The sequence below is a fragment of the Mastomys coucha genome, unplaced genomic scaffold, assembly GCF_008632895.1.
Source record: "Mastomys coucha isolate ucsf_1 unplaced genomic scaffold, UCSF_Mcou_1 pScaffold21, whole genome shotgun sequence".
In the NCBI taxonomy this organism is placed as follows: Eukaryota; Metazoa; Chordata; class Mammalia; order Rodentia; family Muridae; genus Mastomys; species Mastomys coucha.
The window spans coordinates 42,837,150-42,861,365 of record NW_022196904.1 but is presented as its reverse complement, the minus strand read 5'-3'; the positions used below and the strand labels follow the sequence as shown (position 1 = coordinate 42,861,365).

General features: G+C 41.0%; 1 protein-coding gene across 4 annotated transcripts in view; it reads right to left on the bottom strand.

Annotated features, from left to right (window-relative positions):
- Positions 1-150: 150 nt before the first annotated feature.
- The window catches only part of Gas2 (growth arrest specific 2), a 133,049-nt gene continuing 108,983 nt past the window's right edge, over positions 151-24,216 (bottom strand). For all 4 annotated transcript variants that reach the window (XM_031386799.1, XM_031386800.1, XM_031386801.1 and 1 more), the window contains one exon: positions 151-1,379. In XM_031386799.1, coding sequence (XP_031242659.1) covers positions 1,161-1,379 — 219 coding nt within the window. In that variant the 3' untranslated portion in view covers positions 151-1,160. The remainder of the gene's footprint in view (positions 1,380-24,216) is intronic.

The following is a 24,216-nucleotide window of genomic DNA, read 5'->3' as shown; positions in this document are numbered from 1 at the left end:
TGAAAATAGTGAAATAATAAGTCAACTCCACCATTTAAAAGAAATTCAAGTCAACATTCTTTGCTACTGCAAACACACATCACCTACATCCACCTTCCCCACAGGAAGATACTCTACACAGCCATACTTGACACTCCTCATATTGCTGGGAAATTAGTAGTTTTGAAGATTAACTTTATTTAAGAGTGAAGCACTGATACAGAGACAGATAATGTGTGGGTTTTTTTTTAACTTTTTGTTTTTAATTTTTAAATCAGTGTGGACAATATCTTGCTGTGTATTGATACAAAGCAGCCCTGTCCTGGGTATACGGGTCTGTAACATCATTCACTACATGGATTTATTTCATGAGACAGCACAGCAGAAGAGGACTAACTAAAGATACATATTTTAATAAGAAAATGCTTGAAATAAACAAAATCACAAGGTTGATGAACATTTGACTGTGCAGTCCACACATCAAAATGTGAATGTATGCTAGCTTAGGCATGTGTATTTCACTAAGTGATCATCCTAAACACAGCTTCTCTGTGTGTAAAAGGTACCTGCTATCCTAAGGGGCTGCACAGGCAACATCCAAAAGTACCCCAGAGGTTGCTCTGGTCAGGGATCAGAGATGAACTTTAAGGCAATCTTCCAAGTCAATGTAAACATCTCTGAAGTAACCTTTCCAGTTAAGTATTATGGCTGAGAAAACTCTGGACTATATAGTGCTCTCAGATAAATTTTAGTAGCACATTATCACATTGTCACTTTGTAAAAAATAGTTATAAAATCCCGCCATTATAAAAGTTTCTGGGGTGCTTTAGCTCATAGACATACAGCAGGCACTTTCTGTTGACCTACTCATATATGTAAAAACAGTCTCCTAGTCATGATCACCTTCAATGGCTGTACCTAGAACTTAGTTCCTAACAAGGTTTGTTCTAATACTATGTTCACATATTGAAAAATAATGATTTGCTTACAATTTATCTGATTTCGTTGAGTTTAGAATTTTTCTCCATAGGCAACATTCTACAGATGCATTAAAAATAAATAGTGCTACCTTTTGAGTATTTTCCTGCCTGATGTGTGGTTTTTCAGAGCATGTGAACTACACTGACTACACTGGAGAATGGACACAGGCCATTGCATGAGTCCTCTCTCAGAGATCAGTTTCATTTAATCTCCTTCTTAGCCTTGTAGGTGGCAGAGACCACTAGGTAATTATCTGGGTTCATGTCCTTCAGGGTTGGGGATTTGCTCTGGACAGGGGATGTCTTGCCGTCCACACGAGAGATCTGCAGCATGCGGCAGGGGTCGTGCTTGAGCAGATAGCCTGCGAAGGTCTCCCAGCCTCCTCCCACACGGACCATCACATGCTTGTTGTGCAGCATCTGGAAGGAAAGATCAGTAAAGTGGTCAGGTTTTGAGAGTTTGCACCAGCAACTCCTCACAGCAACTCCCAAGTCTAGTGCAATTAGCATTGCTTGCCTTACTTCCCTGTGTATCCATGTGCTGCACCTTGTCTGCTTGGGACAAGGCTTATGAAAGAGACCTCATGTACAGAGGAGTCTCAGGGAAACATCTGGAATCTAACTTTCATGTGGCACAGAGTATCCATGTATATTTCTCTGGATGCATATGAAAGCTCTGAGTTAGACCATTACCACTCACCACTGACTCAGCTCACACCAGTGTTCCATCCTTCCCAATGGGTCATTGCCCTCTCCACCAGAACTTAAGAGACCACAGAAGTCTCTGGTTTTGAGATAATGTTAATAAATGATGGTAACAGCCATAAACACATTTGCTACAAAATACAAATGAAAATGAACTCAGAAAAAAAGTGAGACATGTTTGAGTCATTTCAAGGAGTGATTTTTTTTTCATTGACACTAGTCTTCCCAATAACTTCAGAATACAATTCACCTATTGAAATCAACAAAGCCTTATAGATACATGAGCCACCATGGCGGTGCTGGAAATTGAACTCAGGACCTCTGGAAGGACAGCTAGTGCTTTTAAGTAAATAAACTTAAAGAAAACCAATAAAGCCAAAACAAAACTAAGTACACACACACACACACACACACACACACACACACACACACACACACACTCTTACACTTCTCCAAAACAATAAAGACAACAGAAACTTACCTCCAGGCTGGGGAGCCATCATGAGCTCCAGCCTCTACCTCTCCAGTGCTACACTCAGGAAAGGGCCACCACACCTGGAGACATGGTGCTGGGGACTGAACACAGGGAACCTTGCCTGCTAGGCAACTCTACAAAGTGAGATGTATTCCCAGCCCCAATAGAGTTTTTAACTATGGGAAAAAGTGAAAATCCTTTTCAGCCTAGAGTATTTTCATCATATAAACACACTCTGAAAGTTCTATGACAAATCTGCAGAAGCTTGCAAACTGGAAATATGAAATATAGTCCACTGAGCATGGAGAATATAGGAAATAAACCATTCCCCTCCTCTTGTGCAGCAGAGATGGTGATTTCAGAACAACAGCTGAGGATGGCAAGAAAACACCCTTGCAGCTCCTCTAGGTTCACTGTCCTGACTTCGTCAATGTAGACTAGTGAACCTAGCTAGTTCTGTGAGGAACATGGGCTCTGAGTCTGGCTTCAGCAGTGACAGACACCACAGTTGAAAGAGTCAGGTGTGTTTTTCCAGGTTCTACTGTGGATTAATGATTGTGAGGACTAGGAGCAGGGGACACACGTATTTATCTCCTCATTTTGAAATCTGACCTGACATTCCTTGAAGATATTGACCCTTGTTTGTTTCTTGCATCTGAAGGCAATCACAGGAGAGGTGGCTCTCTCCAAAGAATGACTGGCCATCCTGCTCCTCCTAAACCAGTAAAGGAAATAGTACACAGATGCTATCTTGCAACTTTACATTAAAACATGCTTACCACAAAATTAGGCAAAAAAGTCTTCCCTTTTAGAAACAGACAAGACTAACTGCCTATAAAATATTTGTATGGTACAGCAGTCACTCAGATCCACTTGACACATTGGGGGCATCAGTAACACAAGTCAATAATGTGAACTGTTTTCTCAAAAAATTTCCTGATTTTTTTCTCAGAACTGTGAAATGCTTCCCTTTTGATTTGAAACAAGGTGTGTGTGTGTGTGTGTGTGTGTGTGTGTGTGTGTGTGTGTGTGCATTTTCTTCTGCCCCTAACTTAAGCTATATCACAGTAACAACAACAAAAGGAATGCAAAATCAAAGCACAGCAGCTCAGAATGCTTCACTATGAGCCCTGGACACACATATTACCTAATACTTCACACTTCAAAGAATACTGACCCACCCCTGAAACGGGGAGAGTTGGGCCTGAGCACATTATCTTTTCTCATGCCTCCTTTTCACCACACCATATGTCAAGCCCTTTGTGAGATAAGAAGCTCAAGACTGTCTTATGGGAGGTATTCTTACATTTAGACCTCACTGTAATGTGCTAAGAAGTCTGTGGCCAATCTTAGAGTTTCAAGGATTAAGATATTAAGGTCACAGTGACGGGTATCTGATTCCAGAAATTTAAATGCTATGCCCCCTTTACTTAAGTGCGTGCTCATTTTCAAAAGAGAGTCCTGCACCACCACATCTTCATGAACAAAACCCCTACATTTCAACCTAAATGCAAATGAACTGGATATAAGCCAAACTACTCTGAGCTTGGTCCTCCTGGAAGCTCTGGCCTAGTCCTTTGATGGATTCAACACATGATGATATTATGGAGAGGTGATACAATACAGGAGTTGGGCCTTTCAGAGGAGATGGACTACTAAGTGCACCCTTACATAGTCCCTCTCGGCTTTCCACCATGAAGTGAGCAGTCTTTGCCCACACTCCTCCCTCCATAGTGCTCTGCCCTCCCCCCATGTCCACCTGATCCAAAGACCACTGACTGACACCCCTCAAGCTCTGGGCTAAAATAAGCCCTGCTGTGGTGTTTTTTCCTTTGCTGTTTGCCCTCATAACATCTGAGCTCTCGGTTTTGTATTCACATATCCACAATCTCACAGTACTACCAATCGCAAGCTTGTATGATGCTCTCATAGGCTATACTCACTTTGCCTAAGCAATGATGCCATTACCAGAATTCCACTCTATACATAGGAAAGTGAGAAGGCATGGAACTTGTGCAAGGTCATACAGAAAGCAGTGAGCAGCAGCATGAGCAAAAGGGTCCTTTCTTAACTGCATTCACTATTTCCACAGTCTAGACTTTGGTTTTTGTGCCTTTTAATCACTGGTCATTGGGGGGAATAGCCCATCACGGTAATCATTGATATCAGGGATAACAATACATAGCTGGAGCAGATTAAGAGCTTGTTTAAAATAATTTACAGATATACCCTAATAAAGTTTACTTTCAGAAGACTGTCTGGCTAAGGTTCTAATCATTCAGAAACAAGCGTTCAAGTGACAGGATGATATATATTCACAATCAGGTGTCCCTGCCTCTGCCCTTCCAAGGGACCCAGTGCTCTAGCTTTTATCTGCAGTAAGAGTCCAGAAAGAAGGCTGCTACTTCAGAGCAGAGGCAGGCAGGGGTCAGAGTATATGTTGGTACCAAGAACTTTAGCAACCAAAAATGCTTCTCTCCCTCTTCTTGGAGTCATTAATGAGTGCTTAGAAATAAATAATAATAAAAAAAAAACAAAAACAAAAAAAGAAAAACAAAAACAAAAACAAAGCAAAAAACCCACACATTTGATAGACTTGTTTAATGGCATCCCTGGAGGAGGTCTGTCTGCACAGACGACCATGTCTGCCCCAGCTCAAAATCCCTATAAAATGCTTCAGGTTCCTTCTCCTTCCTGGGTTAGCTCTGCCAAATCTGTTTCGCTCTAGCTCTGCTCCTGCTGGTGCCTGCCAACATCAAGAGCAGTAGAAGCAGGGTCAAGTCTACTCCATGCTGCTCTCATTCTGGCTCTCACTAATCCGCACTCTGCCCCAGGACACAGGAGTCTTTCCAGCGGGAGCATCTCTTCACTCCACTGCTTCAGCTGAACCTCAGACAGTGGTTCATCACTGTCTGCTGTGCTCCCACCTAAGGCACATCCTCCTCAAAGCAGCAGGTTTGTAGCCAGGCAGAGATCAGGTGGCAGTAGTGGTCCAGGCAGATTTGGCATCCCCGGAGGGACAAGGTGACAGATCTTTAATAATCTTCTACCTATTCGGATTGCTTCCTTCCTTCCCCTGCCTGCTGGGCCTGACACACTCTTAGGGACCAGCTGCCAGTTCTCTCACCCTTTTTCACTGTTTCAGATTACCACAAGCACAGCAGGACAGGGGTCCCACTTGTCTTTGTCAGAGCCTAAACTCCACATTCCCTACATTATTTTGAAATAGCCAAAACTTCACACACCTTTCTACATATACTTAACAGCTCTACATTTTCAAAGTGAAATAAAGTCTATTCCTTCGTTTGACCATTCCACAAATATTGTCTGAGTACCCAGCAAAGCCCCGGGGCTCTTCACAGCATTGGTCACACAATGGTAATCAAATGCAGTTTAAATGCATATTGACTTAATAATGATTCTCCAATAAATTAACAAGGTTAATACTTAATACTGCTCCATCCAACTGTCTGTTTGAAATATTCTGGATTATTCATGAAATGATGGAAAGAGAAAAAAATGAAATGATTTGTTTCCTTTTCGTAGAAAGTCCGGTGTGAATAATAATCTGTATCACCAGATCAGAGAAAGAACATCACTGAGAAAATGACAAACATGGAGTCAGAAAGTGAAGCTAAGGGGCCACTGCACAGGGAAGGATAGGCTGGTGAATCCAGACAGCTGCAGATGGAAGAAAGAGAAGGTGGGGAGGTGAGGAAGAGGCATTATGACTGAGTACGAAAAGAATGAAATCCAAGTTCTTTGGGATGATCTCTCATGAATCTTCCTTACCTCTAATGCTTTTTAAATGGCAAGAAGTAGCAATAAATTGCTCAACAAGGTTTCCACATGCATGACTTCCATGATGCCTAAGTGGGCAGGTGTCTTTTAGCCTGGGTCGTGCAGCCCCTTTGTGGCTTTCAGTAAGCCTTTCTCTTCTTAGTGGATCTGGAAGCTCACATTTCAACACTGTCTGTTATCTGCTCTCCACTGGAGTGGGAGGCAACTGTCTGACAGAACTGCCTAAAAGAAGTGGGTTGTCAAATTTAGATTCTGAGATATTGTATGCTTCCTAATGCCTAGTCAAGCCCGTTCACCATGCATTTTTACAAGGCATCATAATGTGTGTACAAATATTGTTTTTAGAAGGCAGTCATCTGTTCTCCAGAGAACATTAGAGTAATTTATAGGACTGCAAACTCTACCACAGTTTCATATCACTCTGCAATGACATATGTTACAATTAGACCACTGGGAATTCAGCTGTCTGCCTCAGGTTCCCTGACACATTCACAAACAAGTCAGCACATGTTCAGCAGATGGTTTGACAGCAGAATTTTCAAAATAAGTGATAAGGTCATAAGGCTGCAGGACAAACTAAGGCCCTAGCGACAAAGCATGATGTTTACCACCTACCTCTCAGAGGGGAGGATTTCATCTTAGGTTTTCATAAAACAGCTAATCACAGCCCAAATAAACAGGCTCAGAAATCAGCCCTCAATGTTTATTACCTCTATTAACTCCCCAGCATACCTCTGATGCTCCCACCCTTCCCACAATAAGCCTCAGAGAGATGAGTAACAGGAATAAGAGAGGTTGCTATCTTTTGCTCGGTCTCTACCAAGAGTGCCAAGCTATAACCACCACTAACTGTATTATTTTGACAGTTGCACGACTTTCCCTGTGCCTCAGTTTCCTTCTGAGCAATGGACATTTCCTTTTAGATCCACTGAGACAGAGATATTGATGGGTAAACAGGAAGACACCATGTCTGGAACATAGAGGATACTTAACCACTGTAGAAGCTGAATGCTCTGGCAACTACAGAATCACACCTTATCGAGACACTGACTTGTTTCATTCTGGTATCACAAGGGCTCCACCTTGGCAGGCTGGTATTACTGTTACCTCTATCTGCAGAGAACCGGAGCCTCAGGCCCACATAGACTTGGCTTTTGATGGCCAGTGGTGCGGCCCAGCCTCCACTGTAGAATTATACATCGGGCTAATGCAACATGCATGCCTATATTTGACAGCTGAATTACTGTAGTGCCTCAAATGGTGAGACCCAGCCCCCAAACAGGAGTAAGCCTTGGGTTACAAAGAGTCTACTAAGGTTGAAAGAAAATATTTCTGGCCTGTTGTTACTGTTATTTCCTTCTTAAAAGAAAAGTACATGTCTGAGGCTCATTTAGAAACATCTGTCTCCTGAAACTTCTATCTGGAAGCAAGTATGAGACAAGTAGTTCATAGAAAACATACAAATGATGGTGGGCAGAATGTCCTAGCTGCCTCTGCTGGAGACTGTGTGGGAGCATTAGCACCAGCTCCTGTCAATTCCTGTTGCCTCCCTATGTAAGGTATCCGTTTACCCAGCTCTGCCCCAGATGCAATTAAGAGGGCTTAGCTGCAATCTAATTACCAGAGACAGAGAAGACAATGTCATAATAACTATTTTATAAGACAGTCAGTGTGGTGAAAGCAATGAGGTGGAAAACATAGCTGCTAGAAGGGGAAGTGCAGCCTAGAAGAAAGACTTGTAGCCAGTTTATTCCAGAGTAGAATAGGAACTCAGCTGCTGCAAAGTTAGGAATCTATCCAAGAAATGGAGCCAGTCTCCAGCAGCAACATGGAAACACAGAAGTGCACACACACACACACACACACACACACACACACACACACACTCCAAAACAAAAGTATTCTCTGGATTACACAAGGTTTTGCTGATTCAAATCCAACTCCATAATTTCTTCTAAAGCCAGTGTAAGCCAGAGAAGAGTCAAAGTTCAGTGCTAAGCAATGTTGAACAAGATTGGTGCCCTGTCAGTGTCCTGCTGGCTCCTGAATGTCAACGGCAGAGTTAATACACCAGATACTCTGAAAACACTATGAACTTCTTAGTGATATTAGTCGAGGGAGTCACTAAAAAGAAAATTGGGGTATTTCTGAATGTATCCAATGCTTTGCTTTGACAAAATGTTTAAAAGTATCCTTCCACTCAGTAATCCAACCACATGAAAGAGAATGAATAAAACCATCTATTCATTAAAAATAAAAGTCACAAGGAAAGAAAAGAGAGGATTTTGGTGGTTAAAATTGCAATGTAGGTATAAATACTTATCCAGCATGTATAAGGTCCTGCGGTCTACCCTCAAGACTGCATAAAGAGTTTAATTGGAAAGGGATGAAACAGGTGGCTCACTCGACAAGCCCACAGAGGAGGCTTTTCAAAAGAAGCTATATAAATCATTCCTGGAAACTATAGAAAACTTAGGTTTAGAGTTGCTTGTTACCTCCATGAGATGAAGAGGGATGTGTGGCTGAAAAGACAATGGCATGACACTGTGTCAGGGCTGTTGAATCTCACAGACTAAATGTGCAAGCACAGCAAGAGAGAGCAGGACTGAGTCTGCAGAAACTGAACCAGTTACTCCAATCCAGGGCAGGACAGGAGACAGGACAGAGGCCATCTCAGCACCCTCAGGTAAGACCACGACGTGAAGTGCCCCTTGCTTTACTCTCCCATTTTTCTGTAAGATACGTCTTACATTATATACCTGATTTCACTTCTACCCCACTTCCTTCCAAGACCAGGATTCCTATTTCTCCCTGTTTATCATCATGGTTTCTTTAACCCTATTAGGTACGAAACAAGCTTTCTCAGTGCCAATGTTTTCTTTTTTGTTTAATTACATCTCTAAATCATTTGCAGCCTAGAATCTATTCTTTGGCAAATTCTTTGAAAGCCTTGATCACTAAATAGTTTATGAGCTCAGAAGAAATTTATAAATAATTCTCATTAAGCAATATATAAGAATACAATTACTTTTATATATAAACTTTCAAAAGTACTTTAAATTTATATTTTACATTTCCTATCCAGCTATAAAGCCTATGAGCCATAACAATGGCCAGAACAACAAGATATACCCAGAGACGATGGTATTCATGTCTTAGGGGTGGTCAAGAGTTGCCTAACTGTACTTAGGAGATAAACCATTCCTAGAACTGTAAACGTAGTCAACTACCCATCTTGGTGATGAGAAACTACAGCTGCCACTTTCCTAAACTAATATAATTACCAACTGCATTCTAAGTACTTGTCATTTTACCCACAGAGAAGGGTGTCTCTCATTCCTCATCAAAGAAACTTCTTTTGTAGCAGGTGGAGACTATCACAGAAACAAACAACTGGGTGACTGGTCAACATGCCTACACAACTGAGCACAGGGAGCTCAAATGTAGATGACAGATGTATAACAACAAAGCCTTTGTTTTCATCATCCACATAGCTAAAGCCATTGTTTATCTACATGATTTTATCTGCTCAGAATCCAGTCTATTGCATATTCTTATCTCTCCATTAGTTCTCAGGGGGAGTGGGTGAAGACTGGAGTGTTCTCCACATTGTTCGGTCTTCTTGCATCCAAAGCACAGAGAACTGAGAATTCATCCTCATCTGTTCTCACAAGGCTGGTCACATGTTAGCATATAAATGAGACTTCTGTTCCACAGGGCTTCTCAGTTTCCCGGCAGGGAGGAAGGCGCAGGCCCTGTTTATAATGCTGAACACAACTAAGGCTCTTGGGAACATCCCCAGAAAACCAGTATTCACTTTTCAGACACAGACTATCAAAACTGCTACATTGACTGGTTATTTTTTGTTTTTAATTTTGTTTGTTTTTTGCTCTTGAATTTATTTTACATTTAGAAATCCTAGTAATTATTTTTATTTAATGGTGTACAGTTTTCATCAGGTCTTCTATTTTGTAAATTGATGACTTTCCCTTTCTGTATTCTCTTATCTACACTTTTACCAAGGCTTTCATATGTACGGTGCATGCAGAGTCATGTGACACACACACATTCGAACTTACAGAAATGCTCTATTCAACTCCTGTACAGTAAATGCAACACACTCCACTCTCTTCCTTTTCCACTTCAGGAAAATTTCATTTGTGTCCAACTATGGTGGGCCAGGATGGCATTACAACTATAAGTTCATTATAACTACAAGGATGTATAATTTCATATAAAATTCATGTTGTAGGGGCTGGAGGTGGATGGAGCTGGAACATGGCTTGCTCTTGCAGGAGGACGCAGGTTTGATTCTCAGCATCTATATAGCAACCCCCAACTGTGTATAACTTCACTCCCAGGTGATTTGATGACCTCTTCTGGCCTCTGCAGGCACCATATACATATGGTACACAGACATATGTAGCCAAGACACCCGTATACACAAACTAATAAAAAAATCAACAAAAATTTAAAATATATTTATTTTTATATACATAATCGTGTGTGTGTGTGTGTGTGTGTGTGTGTGTGTATGTGTGTGTGTGTGTGTATGTGTGTGTGTGTATCTCAGTATGTACATGGACATGGGAGTGAAGATGCCCTTGGCTGCCAAAGAAAGTGAACTATAGTTCTTTGGAACTATAGTTAAAAGCAATTGTTATTTGCTAGGTGTTGGTGCTGGGAACCCAACTTGGATGCTCTGCAAGAACAGTCCTAACTTGTAACAGCAGAACCATCTCCCCGGCCACCATGTCGTAAATCTTAAGACATGGTTTCTTCAACCACTTCCTTTTTCTCCCCAACAACCTGCTCCATGAATGAAAAACTATGTTCCTGTTTGCAAAGTCACAAAGCTCAGGAAATGTCCTACAGGGCTCCACCTCCCTGCCAGTGAGTGCATGGGCTTTCTGGTGTCCTGTTCCCTGTGCTAATGGTAGAGAAGGAACACTCACGCTTTCCCATGACGGAGCATGCTGGCTTTCCTTCCAATTCAGCTGGCCCTCAGTAATGGGTCTGTTCACTTTAACAGCCTCTTAAACACACCCATCTCTTGCTTGCCGACAGAACTGTTGTCCTCACTGTTGCCACAAGAACCATGCCCTTACCTGTAGGAGAAGCCTCCAGGTAAAGATGGCAACAGTACCAACTCACTCTGATCCTTCCTTTTATTATCTCTTTACATTTATTATTTTTAATTATGTGTCTGGATGTGGATACATGCATATGAACACAGGTGCCTGTAGAGGCCAGAGTAGTTCCTCTGACCCCTGGAGACAGAGTGAGAGGTGGTTGTAAGACACCTAACATGGGTGCTAGGAATTGAACCCAGATCCTCTACAAGAACAGTAAGTGCTCTTAGCCACTGAGCTATCAATCAGTACAGCGCCCCCTCCCCACACTCTTACTGTCTCAAATGCATTCTTCTCTCTTACTGTCTTTAAGTTTATTTATGTACCTTTATGAGACACGATCCTGTAGTATCTAATCAGCTTGTACAACAAAATGAAAGCAAACATTTTATAATTTGGTTAAAGTCACTTTGATTACTTCCATTCCTAAAAGCCCCTCTTCTTTTCTTCTGGACATGCTACTTTTAATATAGACTTCTGTAATGGGCATGGTTGTTTCATGCTTGGTCACTGGTTTGGTCCGGATCAACATTATAGCTATTGGAGCACAACACCTCAGCAATGATATGTGGTAGCTGAGATGGACCTTCAGTGGACTCTATCATGTGACACTAGTGCCCACCATGCTCCGTCCACTCTTGGGGTGCCCATGGAGAGGATGGTGCCTGCCTTTTTCCATCCCTTCCCAGATCCCACAGTTTCACAGAAATCCTCTTTGTGAACTTCTCAGTGTCTTCATCTCTTCAATCTCAAATGTCAACCACCCCCTTTCATCTACAGCTCTTCCATGCCCCATGAGGCTCTTGGAAAGGAGGTTAATTTTATCTTATCCACCTTTCTTCCCCTTCATCTGGAATCTATCTGATTTCTGGTAGTAGTTATTTCTGCCTGAGTTTCTTCAATGTTACAGTTTTTTGTTATTACCTCTGCTCCTGGTGTTATTTTTATTTCCCTTCTGAAGTGCATTTGTATAGTTGTTTTATTTCAAATTTTCTTTTGATATCACACAGCAAAAGTAGCCCTTCTCTGCAATGGATCATATTTTAAATTTCTTTTTATTGTAACATAATTTTAATCATCTCCTGCAAACCAGTATCAAGCTTTTCTGATAAACTTTTGGAGAAGAGGGCACTGGCAGGGTCGGGGATGTTAAAGTCAGGATTTATAACCAAATGTTCCTAATTTTAAGTTGTCTGCTTAACTGTTTAGTTAAGTGGCTTGTGTAGTTCCAAGAGGTGAGGCTACAGCAGGAAGGTTACTGAGAGGCATTCCTGTCTTTCAATCCAAGCCTTAGCCATTTTCTTCTCATCTGCTGTGCTGTGAGGTAGGATGTCCTTCACTGGAAAACCTTCCATACACTAGAATTCAGGAAAGGAGGCCTGACCTTAATGTCTTTCTCCCTGCTGTGTGACAGTCTTAACTCAGCATCAAACTGTATGATTCACTGTTTCCTGATCACTGTCATTTTTTCCCAAATGAAATAGAATACTTCTAAGGACATAGAGGATGATTTGAAATTTATGCATTCCATCTTGTTTATTTCCTTCATTTCCTAAAGGAGGATGGAGACTGCAGAAGTCCTTCTTGCTAGGAGGTCACATAGGTCCACCTATCAATGCCCACCATTAGGTTACACACTCTTTATTCACTCTTCAAAAGGCATTTACTAAGCAATTGCTGCTTAACAAATAGTATGATAACCCCTGCGCCCAAAACAGAGAAGTTGGTGCATACATCCTTGTCTTTATTGGTTCCAACAGTCTAGTCTGTTAACGTAAATAGTTGGTGGGTAAGTGAGCAAGGCTCTGGGTGGCAAATCCAAGAGGCTGTGAGATGGGGACTCAAGCCGTGAAATGCAATGTAGTGACAGAATCCCACCGAGTCTTAAGATCCTCTCCTTCTGGTTTCCACTGTAGAGACAAGGTTGTGAAAAGACTTGGTTTCTCAGTTCCCTTTACAGCTAAGCAGCCATTTGGCTCCCCTCATTCACAAGCTACAAGGCGATGTCTAGAAAGAAGTCCTGGCCATCTCTACTCTCTTTGCCATCCTGAAACTCAAATGCATTGACTCCAGCTCCATCCCACAGTGGCCACATAGTAGTATATATAAAGGGATATGAAGAAGCAAACAACATACCAAGGACAGCAGAACAGAACACAGATAGGTCCTTTGTCTCATCATCTACTATCATTTGATTCTGACTCTATCACATATATATGAATATGCAAATAATTAAGTAGACTGATGGAATTTTCCAGAATCACTGGATTGTGAAAGATGGGTGGTTCTCAATTATCACACACCCTAAACTAATTAAAATTATCACAGAGAGCTTTTGTATTCTGGTTCCAGACTATGGGACAGTTAGAAGTTAATTTCTCTCTCCCTTCCTTCCACATCTCTGTGTCAATAATAGAGTTTTAAGTCCCAGTTTGGCAGCATATGAGTATTTCATATGCAGGATTCAATTTGATGGAAACCTTTCCTGAAAGCAAACACACAATCCACATCATAAACATTTCCCAACTCAACCATAATTTCTTGTTGCTCCTGCTCATGCTTCCTGGATTCCCTTTGAGGATCACTCATATTCCTTGAGATAATTATTAAGAATCACAAAATAATATTTCAAGAACAGCAGTGAGAACAGAGGAGATATAACTCCATGATCCTTTTTGAAGCTGAGCAGGCAGACCTTGCTGAAATACAATTGTAAGGAGATACATAGCATTTCATCTTACAGACACAACAGGACTCCTTACAGAGTGGGTCTCATAACCAGCAAGGAGTCAATAAATTCTCCCATTAAACTAGTTGTAGATTCACTGTTGTATATTTTTAAAGGAAAAAAGAGTCAATACACTCCCACAGACACATCCAGTCTATGCAATATGTTTCAAAAAAATTAGTGAAGTATAATGTCATGTGGTAAGCACTGGTGTAGTCAGGATTCAGAGAAACAGACCTAGTGTGATGAGTACATGTCTAACAACTGGTTTACTGGCTTCAATTTTGCTGGATCATGTGGTGTTCTGTGTTTTGCATCTATAGTAAAATCCAAGGCTTCAAACATGCTAGTTAAGTGCTCTATGAATGAGCCATATTCCGAGGCCTAATAAGGGACATGTTGCATGCAGGGACATATTGCATTTTAGAGGTAAAATATTAGCACTGACAAAGCTGAAGGGGGAGAGGAGGGCTTGTATATGATAAAATGTATTACACTCACGTAGGAGATCTTCAATGATAAAATAAAATTAAATTAAGGAAGGAAGGAGAGAGGGGGTAGGAAGGAGGGGGTCAAACAAGGTATCCTGAAGCTTTCTGACTAAGACAGTGGTCACAACGGAATTGCAGTTACTGAGTCTGAGCAGTAGGCGGCAGAAGTACATAAGTCCATGAGTCTGTCCATGTTTAAAAAGAAATGTTCTTTTGTTAAAATTCTATCTATTCAAAAGAAGTCAATATGTCTCACTCAGCACCTCTTACCAGTGCATCTTCTTGTTAGTATTTACCGAACTCAAAATTCTTATGCTATTATACTTTCAGAGTAAATCTACTTTTTACTCCTGAATATTTCTTTGAGTGAAAGTAAACATGTGTATCTCTAAATAAGCACAAATGATGCAGTTAGAACTACATATGTGCCCATGGAATTGCACAATAACACATCATTGTGTGATTTCACAACTAACTTTATGAGTATAGTGAACCCAGCACAGTAATTGTAGTAAAAGTTGCTTTGTACAGAACACTTGATCTCACCCAACACTTTTGTCAACATTAACAGGAAGTACTTGATGTTTTTATTTGTGGTTTAGCAGCCAGGAGTCAGAGTCATGAAGCTGCTTGATCAAAGGTCACATTATGTGATTAAGTATACTACTGGCAACAGTTCAATGTTCTGAGAGACTGGGGATGTGGGTCAGTCCCATAGAACTTACCTATCATGTATGAAGCCCTGGATTGCATTCTCAGTTCTAAGGAGCACAATATCTAACATACTCAAGAACTATTATTAATTCGAACTCTACCTACATTAATATTACCAAGTGTTAATCCTTCTGCATAACACACAAGTGATTACTCCTTGAACCATGAGTAAGTGGATATCTATAAGCAGCAGACAAGTGGGCATAGCGTAATACAATAGAACACAAGACTAATCTGATTGGCTAATCCTAAAAACATACTTCAAGGAATTCATAGAATGCCCATTAGGGTTTTCTAAAATTTTTGCATAAAAATAAGCTTTATGATGTCAGCTTGATGTTCTTTGCATAATTTTAACTCAACTGATATGAATGCAGATCTGCTTTCAATAACACATATCAAGCAAGCATTGTGATTGTTGTGAAGAAACTAAGATGAAATGATGGCTGTCTTAAGGTACTGAGATGTGGAGCTTTCACGAGCAGGCTCTATCTTTAGGAAGATAGACCATAAATGTATGGGGTTGTGTTTTAATTTTAACTAAACCTCTCTATGGAAAACTAACTCCTTCTAAAAGATTGGGGAAGTCTGACTTGTATGATTATATTCCTCTTGTTTAGACTCAATTACAGGTCAGGACATAATACATTCTCAGTATTATCAATAAAAGCAGTTCCCATGTGTGTTAACAGGGCATCTTCTGGTTGTACAACACCTTTCTCACAAGAGAAAATCAATCCTTGGCTGTTCACTTTCCTACAGACTCTTATTCCCTGAAGAGGGAAACTGAAAGGCTTTCTAAATACCCTTCAGGTGAAGATGACCAGTAGGCAGCAGAAATCTGAGCCAAGCACCCAAGCTCTGCAGAGGTAATCACAAATCCAGGATGGAGGCCTTAGTAGCAAAGAACCTTGTGATTCACACAATCTGCCAAGACATAGCTGTGGAGGTGCCTAGGTATCCCTAACTCCCAAGATACCAATGAAGTCCTAAAACCAGCAAGTCCATTGCTGTGTGTTGCCTATCTCATTCCTAAACATTTGGTGCTCTAGTGCCCTCTGATAGTCCCTAGTTAACTCTTCTGGTAGAGTAGGATGTCAGGAGAGAGACAAAGCAGTCTCCAGAGGGGTCTTGGGTCAGAGTGAGTCAGAGCAAACAGATAATCTCTCAACCAGGATGAATAGAAAGAGGGGGTGGAAGAGTACCAAAGGCTGTGTGTACTTGACCTTAATTTCCTCTGCAGACTAGAGCATACACTTTGTGAGAGCAGTTGTTTTTTGGTTTGTTTTCCCCAGCTCCTTGGTAATGACTAACATAGATTGTGCTTGGCTGGGAAAATATCTCCAGCTAACATCAGACAAGGTGTTTTTGGTGTTTACTCAGTAGAGACAGTATTTACAGCAGTGGTTCTCAACTTTTCTAATGTTGTGACCCTTTAATACAGTTCTTCATGTTGTGGTTATGGCAACCATAAAATTATTTTTGTTGCTACATCATAACCATAATTTTGCTACTATTATGAATTATAATATAAATTTCTGATATGCAGGATTATTTCTAGTGACCCCTGTGAAAGGGTCATTTGACACCTATGGGGTTATGATCCATAGGTTGAGAACCACTAATTTAGAATATGATGGAGTTTTTCTATTCTTACTTCTCTATTTTGTCTTCTATTCATGATGATGTGACATAGAATTTGTTATGTCAAGCTCGCTGCAACCTCTCAGTCATCCTAGCAGATGAAGTGGTTAGCAAATGAATCTAAACTGTGACCCCAGTACTAATAGTCAGAATCAACAGTGAGTTTAGGAAATCAGGGAGATCTGATGTGATGGTCAAGAGCCTTATATGGGAGTAGAAGACAGAAGACACACGGAAGTTCAAAACCACTTGTGATAAGATTTTAAGATGAAATGCCATTCTGAGATTGGGACTGAAGAGCATTCCAGAAGCTTGAGCATGCATGGTTGGGGTTACTAGCCTGATGAGTAGCCTAGCAAGCCTTAACTCTGAAGAAGGACAAAGTGAGTTCTTTAGATGATGCTGAATGAAAACTTTCTATGACATACTTGGCTCTTTACACCAAATAATCTAGAAGGATGCTACTTATATATCTACTTTATACTTCAGAAAAGAGGTTACAGAAGATGCAGTCTGCCACACACCACCATATATGGCTGAGCTGAAGAGAGTGACTGGAGGTGAGAAATATAAACTATCTGAGTTTGAAAGTACGTTAGATATCATCAATTCAAATCGCTCCCCTTGAAGCTGAGAGTAAGGAGTGCTTTTAGGGTAATATTCACCAGTTGGCTTTTTAATAGTCTATAACTCTAGTCTAGCTGGGTCTTAACTTTATTGAGCAATATAGTACCTATCAACTGGCTGGGAACTAAGGTATCCTTCTATTTTTTCAACATTGGGTTTTGAAGAAATTAAGAAGATAGTGATGGTGATTACTATGATAGTGATGACGACAATGGAAATTAAGATGATGATGATGATGGTGATAATTATGGATGTATGATCATGATGATGGTTACAATGGTGGTGATGATGATGCTGCTAACTGCTCTTCGAAAGAATCTCCTGGTAAAGTTACAGGCTAGTGTTTTCTCTGATTTTCACAATGTGTCCTAGATACCATGAGTCCCTCTCACAGCAGTTTTATAGCTTACTCATATTGACAAAATAGTGTCAGGATCACATTACATTTTAGTATAAAATGTGTGTAATTCTACATTATCATGTTGAAAAAAATGCCTCAGGAAAATTCACTTAAGAAATAACATTGTCCTCATTTTAATCAATCAAAAATGTATACAGTGTACACATCATGCAGAATATCAATTGGTTTGTATTGAGAATTAATTGTTGTTTTAATCAGACCTGATGTTTTGGAGCCCAAGCGTCCTTGCCATTGGTGAAATACAAGGGCACAATACTTTATAACCCAGAGCCCCTATTTCTCTAAGCTCAAGACCAAGAAAAATGCAACTTCAAGAGGAAAGCACCACATAAAAATGACCCCTGATGATATTTTGACTTGACAATACAGTACAGTGAGTTAAAAATAAACCTCCATGCTTACCATTCCTGTATCTTCATCTATGAGTGCAGACCACCAATTATGATTTGCTTTCTATTGAGATTTCCAATTCAAACCTACAAGTAGTTGAAGGGATCAGCAGAGGAGCCCTCCTACAGAAACAATGGCAACACAACCCCAGGGGAGAAGGGCTGAGCACCAAGCATGTTTTTTTTTCTTCTGACAGAAAACTTTCAAAAGAGAAATGTCAGACAGCACTTGCTAGAGATTTTAATTAAAGCTCAAATGAGAAATTCTAGATAAGGCCAAGTAGCAGCTGTACCAATGTGACCTGCTGCAATAGCTGCACAAGGATTTGTGCCAGAAAATACTGTGTGAAAGGGGCCATCATACCCTTGTGTGCCATTTAATCCAGCTCTCTACAAAGGCTAGTTCTGAAGAGCCTTCAGAGAGACCCTATGCCTCTATAGCTAGCTCAGAATTCAAAGCATGCTGCTCTTGGTTGCTTAGTGACACCCTAGTGTAGATCACAGGGTGGTTTAGTGCAGGGGTGGGGGATTTTTCCCTTATTTATCAAAGGACAAGATGCTCTGCCAATTTGCCAAGACTCCCTTTAGTACTACCTAAGAACTAGCGATCCATGTAAATCCCATAGACATTTCCCTCATCGAAGCATTTGACTCAGGGGAGATATGTTATTTCCCTCCACTTTGCCACACTTTCCCCTCAGGCTCTGACAGGTCCCACAGGTCAAAAGAAAGAATCTAGAATTAATTCCATATGAACTTGGTACAGTATTGACCCTGCTACTTACAGATCTCTAGGCAGATCTCTTCATTTCCCAGGTTTTCATATGCAAATCTATCTATTTCAATGAAGACACTGTAAGATCAAATGCCCCAGACTGTAGTGCCTTAGAAATCATGAGACATTAAGTAAGCATATATTTTTTATGAGACTTCTTTTATCATTTCTCAATCTTGCTTACTATTTCACTAATGTATTCTTTAAAAGCTATATATACACTGTTGAAAAGCTCATATACTCCTTAAAAATGGTTAACTGAATTTAGTTAAGTCCAAGTTACAATTAAGTTGCTTGTAAGAGAATATATTTTATCCTAAAAACATACTATTCCTTGTTAAAACCATTCTTGACTGGTATCTTTCCTATATAAATTCCCCCAAACAGCAAAATAGGACATAAATAAATAAATAAATAAATAAATAAATAAATAAATAAATATCTAGCACTCATGGAGCAAAAGGGTTGGTTCATGGATTAAGAACCTGTACTGCTCTTACAGAGGACCCATGTTTGTTTCCCAAGACCTACCTAGTTCAGTGACTCACAACTGCCGGTAACTCCAACTTTAGAGGAATATGACACCCACCTCTACCTTCTGATGTCACTCCACTCACATGCACAAACACGTGTACACATATATACATAAAATTAAAACAAATAAAATATATAAAAATAATGTTCAAAGGAAAATGGTTTGAATATTAATAACTATTGTCCTTTTCATTTCTATCAGCCATCATAGATTCAAAGCCCTAACCCCAGTGCTGAGATAATGTCTGCTGACCTGCCACGTGGTCACTCCTGGTACCTAGTCACTATGGTATGTTCCCTGGTCCCCTAGTAATGACCAGCTAGCTCCTGGCATCATTTTTCTCCCTCCAGATGTAGAACAAAGCCTACTTTCTACTTTTAAAAATCTCCTATGAAGTTATATATGGCCACAGGTTTTAGTTATAGTAGATTAGATAATCAGAAAGTGAAGTGACATTTTTTTAGAACCTCCTTTCAGGGTCCACCTGTATTCCTCAGCTTCCATCTTTCTTCCTAGACACAGAGGCATTTTGGGCCATAAGTGTTACTGTGGACTCCCTCCCCACACATAAGTGTCTCTTTAGAGCCACCACCTCTGCAGAGTGCTGAGAGAGAGAGAAACTAAGTCTCTGCATCCTCTGGGGGACAATGTCACAAACATAAACTCCATGAGGAAAAAAATACATTTCGCCTTCTCTAAGTCACTACCACTTTATTTTTAGCTGTCAATCCTGATGAAATACATTGAGGGGATGCATGATAATGCAAGGAAAATGGAGCCTTAAGGTCTGAAACACTGAAGAACAAGACCGCAGGTGATGAATTACAGCATCACAAATGTCTTCAACAAGAAGAGTACTGCTTCTGCTACAAGCAACCATGAAGCAAAGCCTGCTTCAACAAAGCCCACCCAAGAGAAACTGAGGCTTGTTGGAGGAGTGCCAAGTTGAAATAAGGATAGCTGCAATATAAGCAATGCTGCTGAGACTGGGGTCAGGACATGGGCAGTCAAAGGAGAACCCCTGCAGCAAGAGGAGCAGACTTCCCCAGGGCCCTTCACCTGAAACAGCACAGCATGCTGGATGGACTCATAGCCCACCCTGCTAGGGCTGAGCCACGGTTCTGCAGGCCAAATTATCAGTCTTCCCTGACTTTCCCATCACCCCCCCCCCACCAGAGGGGGTGGACACAAAGGAAAATGTGCATCAGGGTGTGGGACCGAAAGCATTCTGGCGCTCATTTTTCAGAATCTTTTTGTGGGTGAAGAGAAAGAATTTATACCCACACCATAGAATAAAATTATTCTCTGAATCTAGGGTGGTTTGCTTTTTATACTGCCAAAGGAAAAAAAATACTAAAGTGAAAAGCAGCTAATCCTTAATAGGACCATTGTCTCCCCTAGTTTATATAATGGACAGACTGGACTGAAACATGCAAGTCATCCTGCCCAACACAGCAGGCTTTGTCCCTGCTTCCAACACCACTTGGTTACGAAAATAAATACATTTATCCTCTTCAATAGAAGCTGCCTTCTCAGAATTTCTTCTCATTTTTTTTTCCTACAGTAAGGAATATGCAGGCATTTAACAGAACAAACAGGCGGCAATACTTTCACTGAGCTCCTTGGTCCAGGGAAGAAGCTGAAAACGGCCTATGAATGGATGTACATGAGCGCAGGAGGCCACTAGAGGGCAGCGTTACTCCTAAAGCCACGATTTCTAACCAAAGCCTGAACCAAGTATTAACAAAGTGGGTATGCATGCCTCAGTTGGTGGTGTTTCCCAGAAATTCTCAAACATAAGCTACAAATATTCTAACTGCAGGCCTCAGATGAGCCAATTTCAATCTTCATTTTTCTTGTTACATCTGAAATGATCCTTTTCTTCTGTTCTCAAGGCAAGCCCCTCCTTAACACCATATAGTACCTAGCAGACTACAGCCCTCCTCAGGCAGCTCCACTGAGGAGGTCTTACTAGGTCACTCTGGAGCCCGTTTCTAATTGCTCCTAATACCACCTTTGACCTGATTAATACCTTAGATTACCTTCTGTGTTTGCTCCCTTAGATCCATTTCTGTTAGAAGAGAACCCTTCAAAGGCTGGGGCCGTTTTTTCACGTCTCAGTTCTTAACAACCAGATTAAATTGTAGATTGCTGTTGGATGGGTGGATGATTAGACATCTGAAAATGGATGTCACAGTTCTCAATGGAGAGAAGCCACAGACAGACTGAAAAGCTTGATCAGGGTCATACATCAAACAAATAGGAGAAACATGTGACCCAGAAACCTGCTTTACAAAATGTGCACACACTTAAGTGTGGGGAGGGGCTGGGGGGATTATGCACCATACGAACACCATGGCAAACTTGGGAGTTAGAGAACATTTAAGAGTCTGGTCCCTACTCTATTGTGTAAGTGTTAGAAATTGAACTTAGGTCATCAGTTTTGGTGACAAGCACCTTTACCTGATGTAGTGGCTGGTTTTGTGTGTCAACTTGACACAGGCTGGAGTTATCACAGAGAAGGGAGCTTATTTGGGGAAGTGCCTCCATGAGATCTAGCTGTGGGGCATTTTCTCAATTAGTAATCAAGGGGGTAGGGCCCCTTGTGGGTGGTGCCATCCCTGGGCTGGAAGTCTTGGTTCTATAAGAGAGCAGGCTGAGCAAGCCAGGAGAATCAAGCCAGTAAGAAATATCTCTCCATGACCTCTGCCTCAGCTCCTGCTTTCTGACCTGCTTGAGTTCCAGTCCTGACTTCCTTTGTGATAAACAGCAATGTGGAAGTAAGCCAAATAAACCCTTTCCTCCCCAATTTGCTTCTTGGTCATGATGTTGTACAGGAATAGAAACCCTGACTAAGACACCTGTTTAGTCATCTTGCCAGCCCTGAACTGGTTACTTTCTTTAAACTTAGTCATTCTTTCCAACTGTGATGTAAAATCCACAAGTCAGAGTGCTACTTCTTTGGCTTGACATCAAGGTCTTCCACATTTACTCCTAATCTTTTTGGCTTGCTGTCATTTGTTTTCTCCCAAACAAATGCTGACTTCTGACCCTACTGCATGTTATAAATTTGGTGGGATATTATTAACTTGATGGTGTGGTTTAGTGTTTCCCAGGAGAGTCAGGTTAAGGTCCCTTGGAGTCAATACCAGTGGCCTTTTGAGTGGGACAGAGACAAAATGACACGCATGTGAATTCCTGATTTCAGGTGACACTCTGTACTACCAAAGGTTACCCCTCCCCCTTGGGCCTCCAGAATTATGAGTGAAAATAAATGAGGCTGTTGTCATTATAACCAACCTTCTCTGTGATATTGTGTCATCAACAGAAAACTGACCAAGACATAGCATCTTCTCTGAATTCTCTCTAGTGTCTCGCCAAACTGGCCCACCATCATTCAAACTTTTGCTGTGCTCCCCCAGTCTTTGGTGTTGTTTAAGTTTGTCACATTTCTAGGACACACATGCTTCAATACCATCTAAACGTTCTCTCCTGAAAACCCAAGATACCTATGGGTTTCTAAACCTTGCTTGTGGAAGGGTTTCTGATGACTTGTCTATACTTTGGTCTTAGTCATCTAAACACATTAATATTTAAAATGTGTCAAGTCTATTGTAAGTACTCCACAAATTTTGTCAAGAGAAGTAATGAGTGTAGTTCAACTCAGCCAGGACCTTTCCTTTCTGTCTTCTTTTCTCTCTGTTCATCTTGGGGTTCCTCCAGATGGATCTAAGTGATCTAAAGTCAAGGAACTTACTCAGCTCCTTACACAACGGAGATCACTATTGCCTGCATACTCTAACCACAGGACACAAACACTGGACATTGTTGTTAAATGCAGACCCTGAGCTTTGCTTGTGGATCAGCACTTAACAACAACTCTACCCACAACAGAACTAACCCTACAGATCTCAGCAGGGACATTTATGGATTTCATGAGTACATCCTTTCTTTTCATTAGTTAAGGTGTTGTACATGCCCAAGCTAGCCTGGACTGATGCACTGTGAAATGCAGCTATCACTCTGAGCTCTTCTAGAAACCTACCAGTTCTTCCTTTGAAAATAACAACACAATAGTCATGATGTATCAACTACAGGAGAACAGCAAATGAGGCAACCAGGAAGAAATCCAGATCAAATTCTGTCCACAGGTCCAGCATGATGTCAGAGCAGAAAGAAGAGACATTGTGGTGAAGGTCACATGTTCTCAGTGCTAAGTGACAACCCCTCATTTGGTAAGCACTGTGTAATACAAGGTAAGCCTGGATAGTGATGGCAGGCTGAAACAAGGGCTATTTTACAGTATCCTTTTCATTTACAGAGCAACATTTGCATACTTCCTACCTTCTTCTAATTCTGTAGTCTCTAACATTCCTACCTTTACCTACATTTTAAAGGGAAAAATTAATGGGCAAGGATGACAAAGTTCTTTTCTCGTGTAGCCAAATCACAGATCTCCAACCACCTAATCAGTGGTCCCCAGACCCTTAAGCCACCTATCAGAGAGACTCATAGGCCTCCAGATCACCCAGTTAGAACATCTCATATACTTCCAAACTACCCAACCAGAGCACCCTCAGACCTCTAAACCACCTAATTACTGGTCCAAAGACTTGTAACCCACCCAGGCAGAGTACCCTCAGATCTAAAAACCACCTTTGAACCACCCAATTGGAGTGGCACAAAGACATCCAAACTATCCAATCAGACTGAGATAAAGACATCCAAACCATCCAATTAGAGAAGCCCACATACCTCCAAATCACCCAATCAGAGTGGATACGGTGGACTCTGCTGTTCCTCTTTTTTTTTTTTTTTTT